The 19,831-nt window shown below is 41.3% G+C and overlaps 1 protein-coding gene across 1 annotated transcript in view; it reads right to left on the bottom strand.

Annotated features, from left to right (window-relative positions):
• Positions 1–19,831, bottom strand: part of Myrip (myosin VIIA and Rab interacting protein) — an 85,418-nt gene that overhangs the window by 17,023 nt on the left and 48,564 nt on the right. Inside the window, exon 9 of the mRNA XM_076869264.2 lies at positions 1,330–1,524. Within this exon, the coding sequence (XP_076725379.2) occupies positions 1,330–1,524 (195 nt within the window). The remainder of the gene's footprint in view (positions 1–1,329; positions 1,525–19,831) is intronic.

Raw genomic sequence — 19,831 nt, 5'->3', positions numbered from 1 at the left:
GGCATTTTCCTCTTGATCAGCCAGGTAGATTGAGAAAAGGGGTAGGGAGGTGGAAAGGGAGTGACGGCAGAGTCTGGGACCTGTGTGTGGTCAGAAGGTAATGCAGGTAGTGCTGCAGGGTCTTCCCCAGTTCTCAGAGTACTTGGGTAACTCTGGAGTGAACTGGAAGCCTCAGGAGAAAGGCGGCAGGCTTCCTGCTTTTAATGGCACATGAAGGCTCAGTAAGAGACAGGTTCTGGTGTTGGTGTCTTCCCTTAGGGGAGCAGAGCCAAGCAGGTGTAATGACGGGGCCTCTTTTGGCAGCAACCCTCATTCCCTGCAGTGGTAACTGCCAATATTCCATCTGGATCTCCTTGGATCTCGTATTCTCCACATACTTACCTTGACCAAGATTTTTTGCTTGGCCAAACTTTAGTCAGGCTCTGAACCTTCTCCTATTTGTGTACTTCTTTACAAAATCCAGTTTTAGCAAAAGAATCCTGCTTAATTTAGCTAGAATCCCCCATCTTGGGATCTGATCATCTGAATATCTAATTAGGTTCCTCCCCCTTTATCTCCCAGGGGATGTCCAGTCTTCCCTGGACTGTCTTCAGCAAGAATCCTGTGGATTTAGCTAGAACTGCTCTTACATCTGAGGGTTCCTTTTAGTGACTTTTCTCTCTAGTGACTCTCACCCTGCTCCTTAGCTATGAATCCCCATTTGCCCATGCTATATTCAGAGTTGAGTTAGTGGCAGAGCCCAATCTCTCCTTCTCATCGGAAGACCCCATTGCAGTGGTCCCTATATCTACTGCCATCATCCTTATTAAAGTCTTCCTCATTATATTTTAACCTGTGCTATTGAATGATTTTTAAATACCATTCCTGTCCCTAAACTTCAGTGAGCCTTTTTTTATCAACATCTTGAGTCCATACAGAGGACTTCCTTTGGAGTCATTTTGCAGAGACCAATGTGCCTGCTGGCTGGAGGGAGTGCCAGTTCCTTTGCCTTAGATCAGGACAACTCTGAGACAAGTTACACTTCAGAGCTCCAGTGCAGAATCAGGCTGAAGCTACTCTGGATCTACTCTGTTTGGCTTTTCCCCTTTACCTTCCTTTCACAATTCCTTGGCCAGTTTCTCCCGGGAGAATGTCCCTGCTTGTCACTTGCATCAAATCTTCATCTCAGGATCTGCTTCTGGGGAACCCCATCTAAGCCACTTCCTGAGACTACACAGGTCATGGTGTTGTTGGTGTGTGTGTGTCCTGTGCTCCGTGATGGTCTACAGCATCACCCGTTTCTTCCTTTGCACACCTTCACCCAGACTGGGCACACCCACGCCCTCTTACGTTTTCTTCCAGGGAAGTCAGCTGTTCATCCAGTTTCACTTGGTCTGTCCCAAGAGGAAACGTCCCCTTTTCTTGGTCAGAAGGGACTGGCGGGAGCTCCCAGGGCCCTGTAGACTCCGCTATCAACTCCTCTGTGGCATTGATGACTTTCAGGACTTCTGTGGAGATGTTGCAGAGAGAAACAGCAGAATACTTCTGTTTGGTCCAATAACAGAAGGGGACAGAAGACAAGAACAGCACATTAACAATGACACAGAAATTCTACGTTATCGTGGCACTCATCCTGAGCTTGATTCTGTAATAACACACAAACATCAATGTGTCAAAGGGATGAGAAGATAAAAAGTGAATTACTGCCGATTCGGAGGGAGGAAGTAGAGGCTGCCTGTCCTCTGCCCATTGATGATAGTTTAACATCCATTACTTGATTTTCTGGATGATAGTCTACTTCCTCAATAGAACTTCAAACCACGCAGAGAGTGTGGAACTGAGGGCAGCTATCTGGACTAGGAGTCGAAGACCTGGACTCCAGGTCGGGCTCTAACTTCTCTAGTCATGGAAACTTGGCCACGTTACTTTCCATTTCCGGAACCCACTATGTCATCTGTACAGAGAGGGATGGAGTATAAAAAAGAGCACTGAGAATACGGAATCAACTGAAGTCCTGGCAAAGGCTTCCACGGCGGCCCTGTGGGAGGTACTCGTGCTGATTCACATACCTGTTCTCGCTTGCTTTCCTCTCCCACAGAGGCAAACAGGAGAACACCCCTGCTTCCCAGCCTCCCTTGAGAAAGTCACGGGACATAGTTCTGACCACTGAGCCTGAAGGGGAAGTCCACTGACAGGGTTTCTAGAAAAGCCTTTGTTTTCCTATTCAAGGGAATAGATGCACCTGACCCCTCCCACCTCAGCTTGTTTCTGCTTTGAAGATAGATAAGCAGCTCATGAGCCAAGAAGAGGGAGGATAAATGCCCAGGGCTGAGTAAGATAGAGCAGAAGGACTGAGAGAGCGGGGTCCAGACAGCTAAACCCTAGGGAGCCACCACCAGCCTCTGCATATCTGGTTGCATGAAAAAAAAAAATTAAGAATAGGATTCCCTCTCTGTTGAAGCCACTATTGTTCAGGTTTCCTGTTATTTGTGTCTGAACATATTCCTAACTGACAGGTCACTTCCAGCTTTTACATTCAACGTAAGATAGGTGTCTCCTCTATCCAGGACCCTATAACTCGATGTGGCAGATTTTGGAGATGAGTTGGGTTCAAAATTACAATCAACCCAGAACCAGGCTCAGGTTATTAGTGCAGTAGAGGCATTTCAACCATGAAGAATCATCTGCAATCTTTGAGCTTATCAGAACATATAGCATCCTGCTGAGATGTATAAATGGAGCTGCATGTTGCTTGGCAGTCAGGATTTCCATCTGCAAACAGGTTTGTTTACCCCATCATAGGGTTTGTAAATTAGGCATCAAATAGTGTCCACAAGCCCTTTTGTTTCACCAGCAAAGTGTTTCAAGGTGACCTAAAATGGTAATGCTTTTGGTGGGCTATCTGACTCATGTATCCTGTCCAAAGTATTAATAGTACATATAGCTTGATTTTTGGCAACTTTGTTTCTCTAAGTGGATTCTACTGTATGTTTTGTCTTACTGGAAGGGGATTCTGACAGCCCTCCCACTCTGCAGGAGATTGGAAGGGTTAAGTGATAATTCGTGGCTGAGCTCACAGCTAGAAGCCTCTGGGCTTCCACATGGGTGCACATGGTTTCCTACCCTTGGGTGAGGTCACAAGTGCCCAGAGGCCTCTTTTCTAATATGCCTGTCCCACAACAGATGTCAGACCTGACAGCTGTGTTCCTTTTGGTTCAAGGGGCTTTGCTCCATACCAAAAAATTTGTATCTGGGTTGTCAGGGGAATGACATCAAGGGAAGACCATGCAGAACCATCTGAACAAGGATAGCATCCAAGGAAAGAGTCGTCATGATGCTTCACCTTCAGAAAAACCTGCACAGGGCGTCTCCCCTATCCAGGACCCTATAACTTCATGTGGCAGATTTTGGAGATGAGTTGGGTTCAAAATGATGTTGGTGTGAACTAGCCATCTCTGTTTGCTTATGTCCATTTTAGAAAAGTCAGCATTGGTAGGTGTGAAAACGGATCTGTGATCCTTCTCTTAGCAAATAAGGTATGTATTTAGAAAGTTTGCACCTTGTTTGGTAGATGAAATTCCTTTCCACATCTTTTGGAAAGAAAGACACATGACTAAGAGGTTCGGGGAAAAAAAAGTTAAACCATCATAGGATGATGGATAGTGTGAGAATGTACACACGTTTTTAATAATCCAGGGGCATTAAAGGGCCAAGGTTATTAATGGGAAGAACCTGAAAGACATTTGAATAGAAGGATTCTGACTTCAACTAAAAATCTGATACCAAAGGGTAGGTTGGACATCAATAGTGCATTGAAGTGATTGTCCCATTCTGTCCATAGACAACACTTTGTAAGACATGCAAGCTGGCATGCTTTTTTTTTTTTTTTCCTTTTTGACAAGAATGCCTTCTGTGAGCTACACATTTCCTAGTTCTCTGAAGTCCCTGCCACTTATTCTGCACCTCTTACTGAGGACTTGTGGTGTGTAGACTATGCTCCAGGTCCTTGGATCAAACAGTGAACACAGTGGATGAAGCCTTTGCTTATGGCTTGCCTTTGGCCTTACCCCAGCCATTTGACATGCTGTCCTGGTCCCCAAAGCCACTTGCATTTGCCACTAAGTCACAGTGAGGAATCTCTGGTAGCTGGTGTGTGGAGAGTGCCACAGTGTCACTTGGAGGGTTTGTGGTCAGGATCATTTTCAGAAGGGATTTAGCCTCCAGTTGAGCAAAGTGACTAAAATTTTAAAATTATATGAAATCAGAAAGAGACCTCTCTGTTGCTTGGTGTCCTCATTTTGATCCGGCGAATCAGGATCTAGATGCCATTTCCCACCAGTATGAACCAAGTGTCTCTTGTTCGTACCTAGGAATGATCTGTTTACTCAGACCTGGGGCTGGAGGTGGACAGTGCACCTACTGAAAGCTGGAATTCATTGCTGGATAACTGGAATTTCATTGCTTGTATGACAGGAAAGGGTCACCTAATCTCTCTGACCCTTAATGTCATGGCTCAATGAAGGAGACTAGATTTCATAGATGGCTAACTTTGCTTGTTATGCAAATTTCTCCTTGCTTAGTCTAGAGTTAAAAATTGAAAGCACCTTCTTTCTACTACTGTGTGACAAAAACTATATTTAACAGTGGACAGGATTTTGTTCAGAGAAAAAGCTGGTGGAGATTCAGAGGTGGCTGGCAGGGAGCCCTGCATGCAGGAGAAATGAAAAGCTCAGGGATCTTTTCTGTTTCTATTGCCTACAGCCCCCAGAGCAATGAGCTGAACGTCACAAAGCACGATTTGAGAGCCCAAGAGCATGCTCCATTACGGGAGTCGACACTACTCCAGATATTAATTTCAAGATGAATCAGATGTGAGTTTCATGGGAGAAGCGAAAATGTGAAAAACGATCAACAGACAGAATAGGAGGCTGACCTCAGAGACACTGTGACCCAGGGAGTCTGACATGATGGAATTGAAATAGCTGGTAAATCCCCAAAACAAAATCCAAACCTTCAAGTGATCAAAGAAACACATACTAAACAACAATTTTATTATGTGCCAGATTAATGCATGGTTTTCTTTGAAACTGTCAAGTGTATGCCAACATGCCTTAGCACTGGTATGGCAGGCACCTTGGGCTGCTGACCCACCACGGGATGTGTTTATTTTGATGCATCCACACTCCTGGTCTCCTGATGATAAGCATAACTTCTGAGAGCCCAGGTATCCACTTCTAGGGTTCAATCTGTCACAGCCCCATGGGGTTGGCAAATGCAAATCCATAACATGAGCTAAAACAAAAAGCCCACACTCAGGGTACAGAGGTAACAGTTGTTTAGCATTGCAAGGTTGGAACCCTGCCAGAGGCCACAATGGACCCAAGAAAGAAGGACCATGTCATAAATCTCCTAAATTCTCTCTAGGGGCTTCAGGGTAGAAGGAGACAACTTTACTTTTTGTCTCATGACCTACAAACTTTACCCTTAGCAATCTCTCTATCCTGTCCCCCAGAGGCTTTCTCTTTCTAAAAAAAAAAAAACATGCTGCTACAGACAAATTCTTACTGCATTTACTTTTCCTCAAAAACTGATTTCCAAAGGCATGCAGGACATGAAGCGTTGCCAGGGGGGGTGATTCTGAGCTTGGAGAGTTCTGAAGAAGAAAATATTTTCATTCAAACACCTAGACGGGCAGTACTTATTAGCGATCCTTGCAAATTCTCCTGAAATGTCCCGTGTCATCATTCTTTTCAAAGCTTTGTGCTGGATGGAGAAAGGCAAACTCATTTTGAGCTGTAATAAATGAGAATGCTCCTTCCCAGAATACGGGGCATGCTCCAATCATTGGCTGCCTGGCTGAACAGAAAGAGGCCACCTTGGAGTTAAAGAGGGTGAACCTGCCGGCGTGCCCTTGAGCATGTGCATACCTGCGATTGGATCTCAGCTGGGCTAACACACAGTCAGTGTCAGGTTGGGTGTTATGAGTGGGGGTTGTGCCACTCACTCCAGTCTTTGAGGATCAAGCAATGTGTACAGGTGTCTCGGCAGAAAAGAGATTTTCCTAGCTCTGCCTTGGGGACTATTCTGACACCTATAACAAGAGAAAAATGGCAAGACTAGTAGAAGGTGAAGGGACATTGACGAGAGGTTTTTGAGAGACACAGAAGCAAGCAATCTACCTAGGTGTTCGTGGGTCCATCAAGAAACAGAGAAGGGCAATGGCCAGGGGACTGACACTTCAGGGTCTGGCAAAGGGCCCAGTAGTCACCCATGGGATCCCTTTGGCCCCTATGAAAATGCTTTCTTTTAAAATCACAAGAAAAAAAAATTAAACCTTTGGTCCAGGAATATGTTTTAATATATAATATTAGTATATTAGTATTTAAATGAACACAGCTATAAAATGTGATTTCCTATATATATCTATTTTTTTTAATGAACAAAGAAAAAGTAAAAATGCCTGGGCCCACCAAAATCACAAGATGGCAATGGTCCTGCTAATCTGGAGTCCCTCTCTGAGAGGTACCTGGCAGGGTCCTTGTTCCCATGATGACTGGGCAGGAGCTGGGGGCTGTGCCAACTTCAGACATTAGTGAGGGCCTTGAGTAAATACCTACTCATGAACTCATGGTATAACCCTCCCTGGGACTCCCAAAACTAAAGGAGGGAGATGGTGGAGGCTGGTGCTATGGTCTTGAGGTTTCCTGCTGGGGACTGATGTGGATGTCACCTCCTCATTTGTACACACAGGTCTATGAAGCCCGGGAAATTCAAGTTACACTGTGTGACTTTGTGCAAATAACAACCTCTCTGAGCCTCCCCTATGAAATGGAGCTAGCACTATCTAGCATAAGAGGCTGAAAGCAATGAATGAAACAGCATGTGTCAGTGTCCACACAGCATCTGGGTGCAGAGCTGTGGGCCCCTCCTCAAGCACTTGCTCTTGCCCTACAAGACTGTTTCCTGGCTGGAGGTGGGCACACTCTTGGTGAGGGCCGGGTGGCTCAGCTGCCTCTCCTTATATACTGTATTCTGAAAACATCTTTCTGTGCCTGCTTGGTGTTGTAAAGAATGGTTTTTTACCATTCATTATAAAAAAGTGAAACTTCATTGTTTTTTGTTTTCCAATTATTTTTTTTCCATATTTATTTTGCCAGCTAAGAATACTTTAAAATGGAAATATTTTAAAAAGGGGAAAATCCACTATAACCTATTGGCTACTGCCTCCATAATTTCATAAAGAAGGGACAACTGGATATCAGGAAGGACGTATCTAGTATCAGAACTCAGAATAGTCTCTTCTAAGACTAAGCAACCAACCTCACATACATAAAGAAACACACACACCACACCACACCCATACACACATGTGTGCACACACAGAGGGAGAGAAAAAGAGAAGTCTCAAAAGAGAAGTCTCATTCTGTTCTTTTCCACTCTTTTTTTTTTTTAATATTTCTTTTTTAGTTTTCGGTGGACACAACATTTTTATGTGGTGCTGAGGATCGAACCCAGGCCACAAGCATGCCAGGCGAGCATGCTACCGCTTGAGCCATATTCCCAGCCCTTTCCCACTCTTTTTTTGGGAAAGCAGGGGGGCTGAGGATTGAATTCAACCACTGAGCCACATCCCAGCCCTTTTTTATAATTCAGGGTCTCACTGAGTTGCTTAGCACCTTTTTTTTTTTTTTTTTCTGAGATTGGCTTTGAACTCATGATCCTCCTGCTTCAGCCTCCCAAGCCACTGGGATTATAGGCATGTGCCACTGACCTAGCTCTTTCCCCCTCTTAAAAAAGAGCGTAACAAGAGAGTGGATGGAGGAGGCTGTATTTCCCTTCCTGGGGGTCATCTAAATGGTGCACACTGATAACAATAGACAAGGTCATCACCTTGCTGGGACATTGAAGATAACAGGCCCCAAACATCATTGACTATTTCCCATCCTCACTCATTTAGTTCAAGCCTCCAGGAAGCATCTATTCTATTCTAGATACTGCACTGAGTCCTGCAGGGGATGCAGAAGCAAATAAGCCATGGTCCCTGTCCCAGAAAGCAGAAAGTTCAAGAAGACTAACAGAAGGTAACAGAAGACAAGACCTATCCTGCACGTGAGCATCAGCCTGTGACCTGTAGAGGAGACAACTGGGTTCCACCATATGACTTTGGGGTTGAGTCTGGAAACACAAGAAAGATGTTAGGCTAAAGGAACCACAGTCCAGGGCAAGCTGTGGGTGGGAGACAGATGACAGAAGGGAGGTAGGTCCTGGATTTGGGTTTGTACTGCTGGCAATGAAGTGCCCCTGCAGGTTTTTGCAGCAGTTTTTATCAATAGCTGTCATTTACTGAGCTCTCTGTGTGCCAGGGACTGGGGTTATTATAGTGAACCCTCTCTTCCACCAGAGTCATCATTAAGCTTCTCCAGAGATGCTGACCGTCACTGTTCTTATTAATGGAATATCGGCAAAAATCTTTTTGAAGAACTCAATATGGTTTGAGACTTTCTACTTTCTGTAAGGGCTAAATTTCTCCATTCTGCAAAAGCTGAATTTGCCTGCAAACTTGATGATGTACAAAAATGGCTACTTCTGCTTTCTGTGGTAAAGACTTGCGAAACCTCTGTGTAGCCTCAAGAGGGGACAAAGAGTAACTGTTACATACCCTGCCCCCATGGATACATAACCACACCACTGAGTATATAAAGATTAAAGAATTTTTAGACTCAAGTTCCAGAGGTTGTTTTTTTGTTTGTTTGCTTGTTTTTAGGCAACAGCTGCTCTGGAACACTGTAGCTAATAAACTTGCTTCCTGCTAATTCCTTGGGTGTCCAGCCTCATCTGCTGTACATCAGGGTGAGCACTGTATGTGCCTTGCTTCATTGAACCCTCCTAACCATCCCAGGATGCAAGGACTAGGATGACTGAGATAGAAAGAGCTGAGGCTTCAAGCAGTGACAGGGATTTGCCCTGAAGGAGTGAGATCTGCACCCAGATATGTCTCATGTCAAAGCCTGGGCTCTTAACATGCCAGGGTGGGAGACTTGTGCTTCACAAAGGTAACTGTGACTGTCACAGGAGGGCCAGGGCTAGGGCTGGAGAAAACTGGAGGCAGAGAGGAAATGCAGGAAACTATTATCTGGAGCTCAAATCAAAGGTCACAAAGGTCAAATGTGGGAGCAGCCATTGTAGGGATAAAAGGATATAAAGCGCAAGATTTTGGAAAGAGAACTAAGAGATGCGTGGCTATGGAGTGAGGAAACGGGCAAAGGCAAGACAGTGCTGCTTTTGAGCTTGGTGCTCTGGTAGAAACTGAGACAATGAAAGGAGATTTAAACACAGGGAGGAAGAGAAGCATTCATTAGACTCCTGAAGAGGGGAAAATATAACACCCCAAAACTCCTTTTCTTACAGTCCAAGAGGTTGGGTGCTTATCAAATGCCCAAATGGAATAACATCCAAGTCATTTGTTCAACTTTTATTTTAAATTTGTTCTTCTTGGTGTCAGGTCCTGCGTGAGGGGGAAGGGACATGACTGTCACAGTTGCTTTAGGAAAATGGAGCTATTGGTAATAAGTTGGGGGCCCTCCATTCCTCCTTTCAGCCCTGTGATAAAGAAACTTTCTTTCAGGGATCAGAGGACCCACAAACAACAGAAAGAACTTCATCAGAGCTCTTTTGAAGGCAGCTTTGAAGATAATGGAGTGAATGGGGGAATTATAGGCAGGGCTGAAAAGCCTTCTGCAGTTCAAGTTGCATAGAGTAAATGCTGAATGTTGCTCTGATGCTCCAACATCCAACAGAACTGTTTAGGAGAGGAGAGAAGAAGGGAGGAAGGAAGCCAGCCGGCGGTCAACATGGGTCCATCTTGCTCAGGTCTACTCCAGGACTCAATCTTGGCAACAACCTGACGTGGTTGATACGCTCATGACATCTCTAGAGATGACGAAACTGCAGTGCAGTGAAGAAGATGCAGAGCTAGCTAGGAGCCCAGAGACTGGCCTCCAAAGCCCATGCTCCTTCCCATGGTCACCACCCCCACTGTGTGTAGTTCCCTGGACCAAGTGGGCCATACAAAGCGATGATGAAGAAACAGGATCCAAGGGACCATCAGATCAGTGAACAAGAGATCAGCAAGAGAAGGGTCTAAGGACAGGGAGCCTCAGGCCATCTGCGGCCTCTACCAAGTGGCATCAGCTGGCATAAGCTCATGGAGTTGGCAGGCCCAGTCCAAGCCACACAATGGAGCTGGAGATTTGTCCAGTGATAAGCTTCTGCTCTGAGCCCTCCAGAGCCCACCTAGGGTGGAGTAGCCCATGACAACCAGTGAGAAAGAATGTGCTCTGTAAGAAAATCCAGACACCACCATCTGCTCTCGACTTTACTCTCCCCTATTACAGAGGCTGTCTTGCCATTATGAACTATTTCCATCAAACTACCAGAGCAAGCAGGGAAATTTGTCCCAAAAGCCCTGATTTCATGTATTTTTCTCCCTTTCAAAGGTAAGAAAAGAAACTCCATATGTCCTCCTAAATAGTTGACAGAAATCTGTGAAAAAAATTCAGTGCCAATGTGTTTCAGTTCTCATGAAACATAAGGCACTCTGGCGATGCCTCTAAAACCCGTCAAAATACATTCTCTATGAACAGATTCGTGTCCCTGAAGAGTGACTTGATGAAAGAGGGTGGAACAGAACTGTGGGAAGAAATTGGAACATGAACTTAATAAATTAGCATGCATAATATACCAATACAGCTAGACATAACTGAGATCAGAGGAGAAGAGAGCCAGGAAGAACCTAGTCCTTGGACCATCCAGGTTGTGATGGTCAAGATCATTCATGAAAGAAATAAGATTTTCCTTTTTTAAATGGTGTTATGGTTTAGATAGGAGGTGTCCCCCAAAGCTCATGTGTGAGACAATGCAATAATGTTCGGAAGTGAAATGATGGGGTTATGAGAGCCTTAACCTAATCAGTGGATTAATCCACTGATGCAGATTAACAGGGTGGTAACTGTAGGTGGTTAGGTTGTGGCTGTAGAAAGTAGATCACTGGGGGTGTGCTTTTGGGGTTTTTACTGGGTCCTTGGTGAGCAGACTTCTCTCTTTGCTTCCTGGCTGTCAAAACCTGAGCTTCCTTCTCCCATCTACTCTTCCGCCATGATGTTCTGCCTCATCTCCAGCTCAGAGCTATGGAGTCAGCTGACCATGGACTGAACCTCTGAAACAGTGAGCCAAAATAAACTTTTCTTCCTGTAACTGGTTATTGTCAGGTCTTTTGGTCACAATGAATAAACTTTTCTTCCTGTAACTGGTTATTGTCAGGTCTTTTAAAAAGCTGACTAAAACAAATAGTGGCAAAAAATGAAAATTTAAAAGTGTACCACCTCTAGTTTAGTTCCAGAATTAAATCCAGTATCTGCATGTTTCCCTGAGATCATTTTCTTGTCCTTCCTGGGTAGGAACCTTCGTTGTTGATGTAGGTCACTTGGACAAGGCCCCATTAGGGCCTGGTGAAGATCACAGACAAGGAGAATGCTGAAGCCATCACCTTGGACCAAACCTGCCCTAGCCAGCTGTAGTGCAGGCAGGACTGTTTCTTAGCCCAGGATGTTCATGGCCATTGATCTTTTTTGCTTTTTTTATATACTGGCTATTCCTGATATCAATTGGAAACATTTCTCCATTGCTGATAGTAGCCAGGGGGCCGGCAAGGGGCTAAATTTTGAAGAAGCCATAGGATACAACATCACCTCCCAAGTTCACTCGGAAAGGAATGTGGTAGCCCAAGTGACCTTGGTAAGTGTAAGGCCTCTCTGGTTATTTCTTTGCTCAAACTTTTCTGTATGCCTCCTAACACGCCAGCAGTATTCTGTGTGTCCCACCTGGTTCTGCTTGCTCTGGCCCCTGCTCTCCCTTCTCCTACTACTCTTTCCTTGACCACCATGCTCCAGCCAGAGAGATCCTTGAACTTGTCAAGGTCATTTTCCTCTGAGGATCTCAACTGGCTTTCTCTCCCTGGAGAGCCCCTCCTGAGATCTTTGCCTGAATTTTTCCTGCTTGTCCTTGAGGGTCTCAGTTCAAAAGACACTTGGCCAGAGAGTTCCCTGCTGTCTAAGACTTCATCCTTTGAATTCCCTCCATTACTCCCTGGTTAAGCATCTTTTTAGCACTTAACCACTATTGGACATCTTCCCCTTTATGTGTTTCCATATTTTCAGCTGCCTCCTGCAACATTCGCTCAGGAGAGCTGGGAGCTTTCCTTTTCCGTGCATAATGCATTGTGATTCCTACAATAGCTTAATAATTATTTGTTGAACAAATGGTGAATGAGCAGGGATTCAAACCACAGTTATACCACCAGCCCTCGCAAGAGAAGCTGGCCTATGTCTACTGTTGGGACTGCTTTCTAGAGGGATCCATTTATTCCTTCATTGGAGTAAAAATTAAGGACTTTCTCCTCTTTCCACATCCCCTCTGCCCCCCAGACAAGAAGAAAAAGTCAATAATTGCCACAATATCGGTAACTTTAAAAATCATCTTTTTCTAAATATGGGTGGAAGGTGGGTTAAAATCATGAGATAAAATCTTGAGTTAATTTACATTTTAGGTTGTGCTTCTAGACCATTCCATCCTATTGTCTATCACAAATTTAAGTACTGTGTCTTTAAAACATATAAATAATATCTTCATTCATAGATGGGTCCTCTTCATTTTTGACTATTTATTTTATCTGGTGATTTTAATTTTTTAGAATGTTTTTGAAAAATTAAAAAAAAAATTGGTTCGAATTTTTAATTTGAAACTTCTACCTAAATTTGGAAGAGTTCATCTTTACAGTCTTCCCTTCCAGAAAACAGCTACACTTCTTGGAGATCTGCAGTTTTCTTGTCAAGTTTTAACTTCACATTTTTTTGCTCTTATTATGGATGGAATTAGTTTCCATTTTATCCCTCTGTCCCCCCAATCTGTTTTTGAGATTCATATGCAAATTTCAGTTCCCAGAAAATTAATGGCTGAACTAGAAACTTCTGAAGTGGGGAGTTCTAATGTAAATCCCAGAACCACTTGAGCCTTACTGTATAATTATGCCGAATGATGTGGTTTATGAATAGACTTGCTATGAATAGACCTTTCCTTTGACAAGAATGGATTTTTAATTTTGCACTTATTTGCATTCAGGGTTGCTGTATTCTTTTACAGGCTTTTTGTATTTCAGGTAAATGTTCATGATCTGACCTCCTGGAGGAATTTAGTGCTGTCTGGGGATCTTCCCATTTCTCCACATTGTTTTTATCACATTCTATGGCAGTAGCTGTTTCAAATCCCTTCTACAACCTTAAAACTCCAAGTCTATTATTCTCTCACTTTCAGAAGAGAAATTTGTCTTCTGAGAGAGAGAGAGAGAGAGAGAGAGAGAGAGAGAGAGAGAGAGAATAACAATAACAAAACAGCATAGAACACACAATAACATCAAACAGTGTCCCAACATCAAATTCACCTGCTCGCTCAGATCTGACTGAGGCCACTATTCCAGTGCTTATCCCCCATTTGACTTCTGGACCTCATCTTCCCCATCTCCAAGAATCCCTTATTGTTGGACATTTAGACCATTTCCAACATTCCACTACAATAAAAACCCAATGCTTAATGAGCTGCATTAATACACCCTTGGCTGCTTGCCCCATTTCTCCTGAGGATAGGTAATTTACTGGATCAAAGGTTACGTCCACTTAGATGGTTTTGGGTTACCAAGTTACCAAGATGCTATTATGGGTTGTCACTCTTTCCTGAACTCTTAACCATCAATTACTTTTTTTTTTTAAAGAGAGAGAGAGTGGGGGAGAGAGAGAGAAAGAGAGAGAGAGAGAGAGAGAGAGAGAGAAAGAGAATTTTTTAATATTTATTTTTTTAGTTCTTGGCGGACACAACATCTTTGTTTGTATGTGGTGCTGAGGATCGAACCCGGGCCGCACGCATGCCAGGCGAGCACGCTACCGCTTGAGCCACATCCCCAGCCCCAATTACTTTTCTTTTTAATCATCTAATTTGTCAGGCAAAAGTGGCATCTCATTCTTTCAATCTGCATTTTTATTGACTGAGAAACAATAAACTTTTCTCTGTTTATGGTTATTTCCCTAATGCTTCAATAGTAATGTATTGAAGCATTTCTGTATTTTCTGTGTTTTATCAATCTTTTTGCTTATCCAGTGCTGCCCATACTGCTATTATGAGACACTCAGTAAACATTTGCTGAATGAAAGAAAAAATGAAAGTAGGCCATATGATAAATTCTGGGTTAGGTGTTATATTAAATCAAATTGTAATACAGTTGAAATTGGACATTTTTTATATGCTTATTAACCATTTACATTCTCTTTTGTGTGGATTGAGAAAGACTAGCATTGTTATGTGCATTCTCTTTAAATATTGATATCATTAGGAAAATAATTCTTCACTTGTTCTACATTTAGGCAGTGTCATCCTAATTATTGTTTTCTTTTTAATATTATGGATTTTTGATGACTGTAAGTTCTTTTTTTAAAATTCTTTTTAGACATACATGACAATAGAGTATATTTTGACATACGATATATACATGGAGTATAACTTCCCATTCTTCTGGTTGTACATAATGTGGAGTTAAAGGGTTGTGTACTCATATATGAACATAAAAAAGTTTTTTCTGATTTATTCTATCTTTCCTATTCCCATTTCCCCTCCCTTCCCTTCATTCCTCTTTATCTAATCCAAAGCACTTGTATTCTTTTCTCCTCCCACCTCCCTTATTGTGTTAGCATCTGTATATCATAGAGAATATTTGGCCTTTAGTTTTTTAGTTTTTTTCAGTTTTTTTGGGGATTGAATTATTTCACTCAGCACGATAATCTCCAGTTCCATCCATTTATCTGCAATGCTATAATTTCATTTTTCTTTAAGGCTGAGCAATATTCCCTTGTGTGTATATACCACAACTTCTTTATCCATTCGTCTGTTGAAGGGCACCTAGGTTGGTTCTATAGCTTAGCTAATGTGAATTGAATTGCTATAAACATTGATGAAGCTGCATCACTGTAGTATTCTGATTTTAAGTCTTTTGGGTATAAACAGAGGAGTGGGATAACTGGGTCAAATGGTCATTCCATTCTAAGTTTTCTGAGGAATCTCCATTCTGCTTTCCAGAGTGGTTGCACCAATTTGCAGACCCATCAACAATGTATGAGTGTACCTTTCCCCCCACTTCCTCCCCAATATTTATTGTTACTTGTCTTCTTGATAATTGCCATTCTGATTGGAATGAGATGAAATCTTCTCAGTGTAGTTTTGATTTGCATTTCTCCAATAGTTAGAGATGTTGAACTGATCATATTTATTCTTCCATGAAGAGTCTCTTCAGTTGAATACAAGATCTTAAATTTATGTGACTATATATTTCAATCTTTTAAAGTCTCTGACCTTTCTTGTTTGAATGTTACAAAATATCCATCTCTAGTGCATGCTAGTAATTGTATAGCTGCTTTCACTTAAATTTTAAACTCCTACCCATTGAGAATTTATTGTACATGGCATGATGTATGAATCTTAGTTTTTTCTTAAAAGATTAACCACAATTATTAAAGTATGATGTGCTACAAAATTTGTTGAATAATTCAATATCTGAAAAAAGAATCTCTCCTCACTGATATTAAATGTACTGTCATATGTCATATTATATCTCTTTCTGTATTTTCTGTGTCTTATCAATCTTTTTGCTTATCCAGTGCTGCCCATTCTGCTATTATTGTGGTTGAAAATTTCTTGACTATCACCACATTTCGGAACATTCATTCTTCCAGATGAACTTCAGAAAAACTTCATCAGGTTTCAAAGGAATTTCACTAAGATGACTGGAATTATGTTAAATGCATGCATTCATTTATGGAAGACTGACATCTATAAAAGTCTGAAATGTTCCCACTGACACACAGGATACATTTCAATATTTATTCATTCTTTCTTTATGTCTCTTAGCAAAGTTAGTTCATTTTATTTGTGGATCTTACACATTTCTAGTCAAATTATTCAAATCCCCCATGTTTACATTTGTCAATGTATGTGTGTGTGTGTGGGGGGGCGTATATGTGTGTGTGCGTGTGTGTATTACATACAGAAAAATTCACCCTTTAACGGAATATAGATCTATGAGTTTTGACAAATGCATGCAGTTGTATAGCCACCATCCAATCAAAATATAAAATATTTCCTTTACACTAAAAGTGTTTCTTTATGTCTCTTCTTAATAACCTTCCACCCACCCTATCCTCTTGCAACCACTCATGTTTTTTGTCCCTTTTCTAGGATGTCATTTAAATGGACAATATGTAGCCTTTTGAGTTCTTTTTATTCATTGTCATTCTCTTAAGATTAATTGAAGTTGTATGTTTTGGTTAGTGATTCTGTTCCCTTTTCTTGCTGAGTAGTATTCCATGGTAGGGGTATAACACTTGTCCACCCACCAGCTGATATACATTTGGATTGTTTCTAGATTTTGGTGATTTCAAACATTTCCAATCCTGAGTGTGTATGTACATAGATCTTCATTTTTCTTCAGTAAACACTTAGGAGTGGGATTGCTGAACTGTATGCTAAGTAGGTGTTTAGCATAGATATTTTTGTTGCTATTGCAAATAGAGTTTTTCCTCATATTTTCTGAGAGGTTATTGCTGGCACACAGGAAATCTTTGCTTAAATATTACTCTTTTGTGATAAGTCACCCTGCCCCACTCCTTATTTCCAATAAGCTTTTCAGTTGATTTTTATGATCTCAATTCAGATGTGTACATCATCATTTTGTTTTCTGCTGTCCAGGGCTGGTAACTTTTCTTTCTTATTTAATACACTGGTGAAAATGTCAGATCATGACTGAATAGGAAACATAACAAAGACATCTTCATTATCTTCCTGTTATTAATGAGAACTTTTAAAATTTGGGTTGTATGGATGAGCTTCCCGGAGTTGGTGAACTCTCCAATTCTGTCCAAATCATTTTCATCTTTCACACTTAATGGAAAGAGGGTCCACACATTATCAAATTCATAAAGAGATCCAAAACCCACAGAAAGCAAGCAGCCTTTGTTATTGAATTTTTAATGATGCCTCTACTTTATCGGTTGCTATTTTGGAATTTATCAATTTAAGAGTTTAATAAAATAATCATGTTTTTCTCCTTTTCACTTATAAATGTGATGAAAAATGATAAATGTATTTCCTAAAATTGATATTATTACATATATTCCTAGAATAAATTCTATTTGACCATTGTACATTATAATTTGCTAACATTTTAAAAATTCTCTACATGTGAAGAATTAATATGTGAGTTAGTATGTAAATTGGTGGGGGTGAAATGATTTTTTTTGTGTGTGTGTGTGTATGTGTGTATCAGGTTCAGACTAAGATTTAATTAAATAAAATGAATTTGGATGCTTTCCAGGTTCTTAATGTACGAGGACAGTTTAAAGAGTATGGGAATAATTAGTACTGGAAATGTTTGATAGTCTTTATTGTCAAAGATAACCTGGGACTAGCTTCTTTCTGAGGAATAATTCTTTGACTACTTTGCCAATTTCTTCCATGGTCTGTTCAGGTTTTTTAATCCTTTCAGAATCAGTTTTGCTCATTTACTTCTTAAGGAATGTGCACTATTTTCTGAATAATTTTAAATGACAGATTATTCACCTATAATTTAAAATGAATCTAAAAACCATACATATTTATTATCTTCAAACACATGTACATGCTGTTTAGATTAGCAAAATACACATTTATGTAAAAATATTTACAAATTCATCTCTTTATCATGTATTTTTTTGACCAATAGTAAATATTATAACGTTCATGATGTCTTTGATATTTAAAACGAGTTTTCATCCAGAAAAGAATAAAATATAGGATCTCACCATGTTGCGCTGAGATGGATATCCTTCATCACATTACAGAATTATCTTTGAATGTGTTGAATGTTTCCAAGTGCTATTTTGGCATCAGTTGAGATTACTCTGTGCTTTTAAAAGACAGTATTTACTAAGTGATTTATTATAACTCTGAGGTTTCCTGCTATTAACTTTATTTTAGAATCTCAGAATAAAATATATTTGATATGTTTCTCTTAATATTGCAAAATTCAGCTTGCTTTAATTTTACTTTGGATTAAGGACTTTGTGTTTGTAAGAAACGCTGGTATATATGCATTTCTCTCTCTTTCTCTCTCTCTTCTTCTTTTGGTACCAGGAGATTGAACTCAGGGGCAATCAACCACTGAGTCACATCCCCAGCCCTATTTTATATTTTATTTAGAGACGGGGTCTCACTGAGTTGCTTAGTGACTTGCTTTTGCTGAGGCTGGTTTTGAACTTGCAATCCTCCTGCTTCAGCCTCCCGAGCTGCTGGGATTACAGGTCACACCTGATCTTTCTTTTTTTTAAAAATAACTTTATTTTATTTGTTTATTCTTTATTATATTTATTTATTTATTTTTTTAATGTGGTGCTGAGATTGAACCCAGTGCCTTACATGTGCTAGTCAAGTGCTCTACCCCTGAGCCACAACCCCAGCTGCCCTTCCTTTTGTTTTTACAATCTCTCTACCCAGAAACACTTCCCAGGAGCAAATCCTGTTTATTCTACTGAGCTTCAGATGCACAGGATTATCTTTGCCATCTTTGCTTCTGTTCCCCTCTCACATCCCACGATCCTGCATTCCCAGGGCATCTGACTTTGGGGCTTCTGTTGGGAAGAGCTCAGTGTCTTGGTTTTTAGACCATTCTACTTACAACCTTCTAGAGAAATTATGCCTTTCTCTCTTTCAAATCATATCTGTCCTATGTCTCATCCCACTTCTGTGGCTGGAGTGATCTATTTTTCTTGTCTGTTCTGCCTGTTGCAGACTCAGGGAATATCTGTATTGGAGTTCTGGGCAATCTTTCCCTAGAGCCCTGTCCACCTTTTGTCTAGAGAGGAGGATATTCTGCTCAAGCCAAAGTGATCCAGGAGAGGGCTGGAACTCTGCCTACCTGGCCAGGCTGACCCCCACCCCGCACACACTGGACACCCTGGAAATGAATCATACCAGTGACAACATGAGTGAATGAAAACTTCTCGCCTGCTCAAGTGCTGTGGGTAAGAGCTCTAACTCTAAGTGGACAGCGAAAGCTTCTCTCTCTTTCCCTCTGGGAAGCAGTTAAATAGAAAGTTAGAGATGTTAATTTCTCAGTAGGGATAAGACCTACAGAGACCAGTGTGGCTGGGAAGTTACAAGGGTCCTCACACCATATTCACTATAGCATCAAGTGGGAATAAAACGATACCAGGTGGCCTCACAGGAATGGGAAGGTATTTTTACAAGGGTGAGATACCCATGGAAACCACATTTGACTTAACGTTAACACCATGACATCAACACAAATTTTGTCACAAGCACAATGTACTTGAGAAACCAATAGATAATAGTCATTAATTCTGCCTTTCACCTGTCCTAGTATTGTGTTTCCAGGTGGCTTCAGTAACTGGGAGCAGCCATTTGAAAATTGGTCTCTTATTTGGGGAGAAAGACATTTATTGGTTCAGCAAAGTCTCAGGACTTTGAGGAGCATAATTCTGTGACGCTATAAATATGGTAGATGTCTGCTGGTCTGTGACTCCCTTATGAAAATAAGACACAGTGACTCAGCTACTTGTGGTGATAATTAATAAACAAAGACACTTTCAGTGTTAAAAATATTTCAGGATATTGGAGATACAAATTTGACTGTTGTGCATGAATTTACTAATTTGGGCCTTTAATAAACATTCATGTTCCTAAAGTACAGCACATCTTTTGT

Source organism: Callospermophilus lateralis, chromosome 1 (assembly GCF_048772815.1).
Source record: "Callospermophilus lateralis isolate mCalLat2 chromosome 1, mCalLat2.hap1, whole genome shotgun sequence".
Classification (NCBI taxonomy): domain Eukaryota; kingdom Metazoa; phylum Chordata; class Mammalia; order Rodentia; family Sciuridae; genus Callospermophilus; species Callospermophilus lateralis.
The sequence above is the reverse complement of the archived record's forward strand: the minus strand, read 5'-3'. Positions and strand labels throughout refer to the sequence as shown.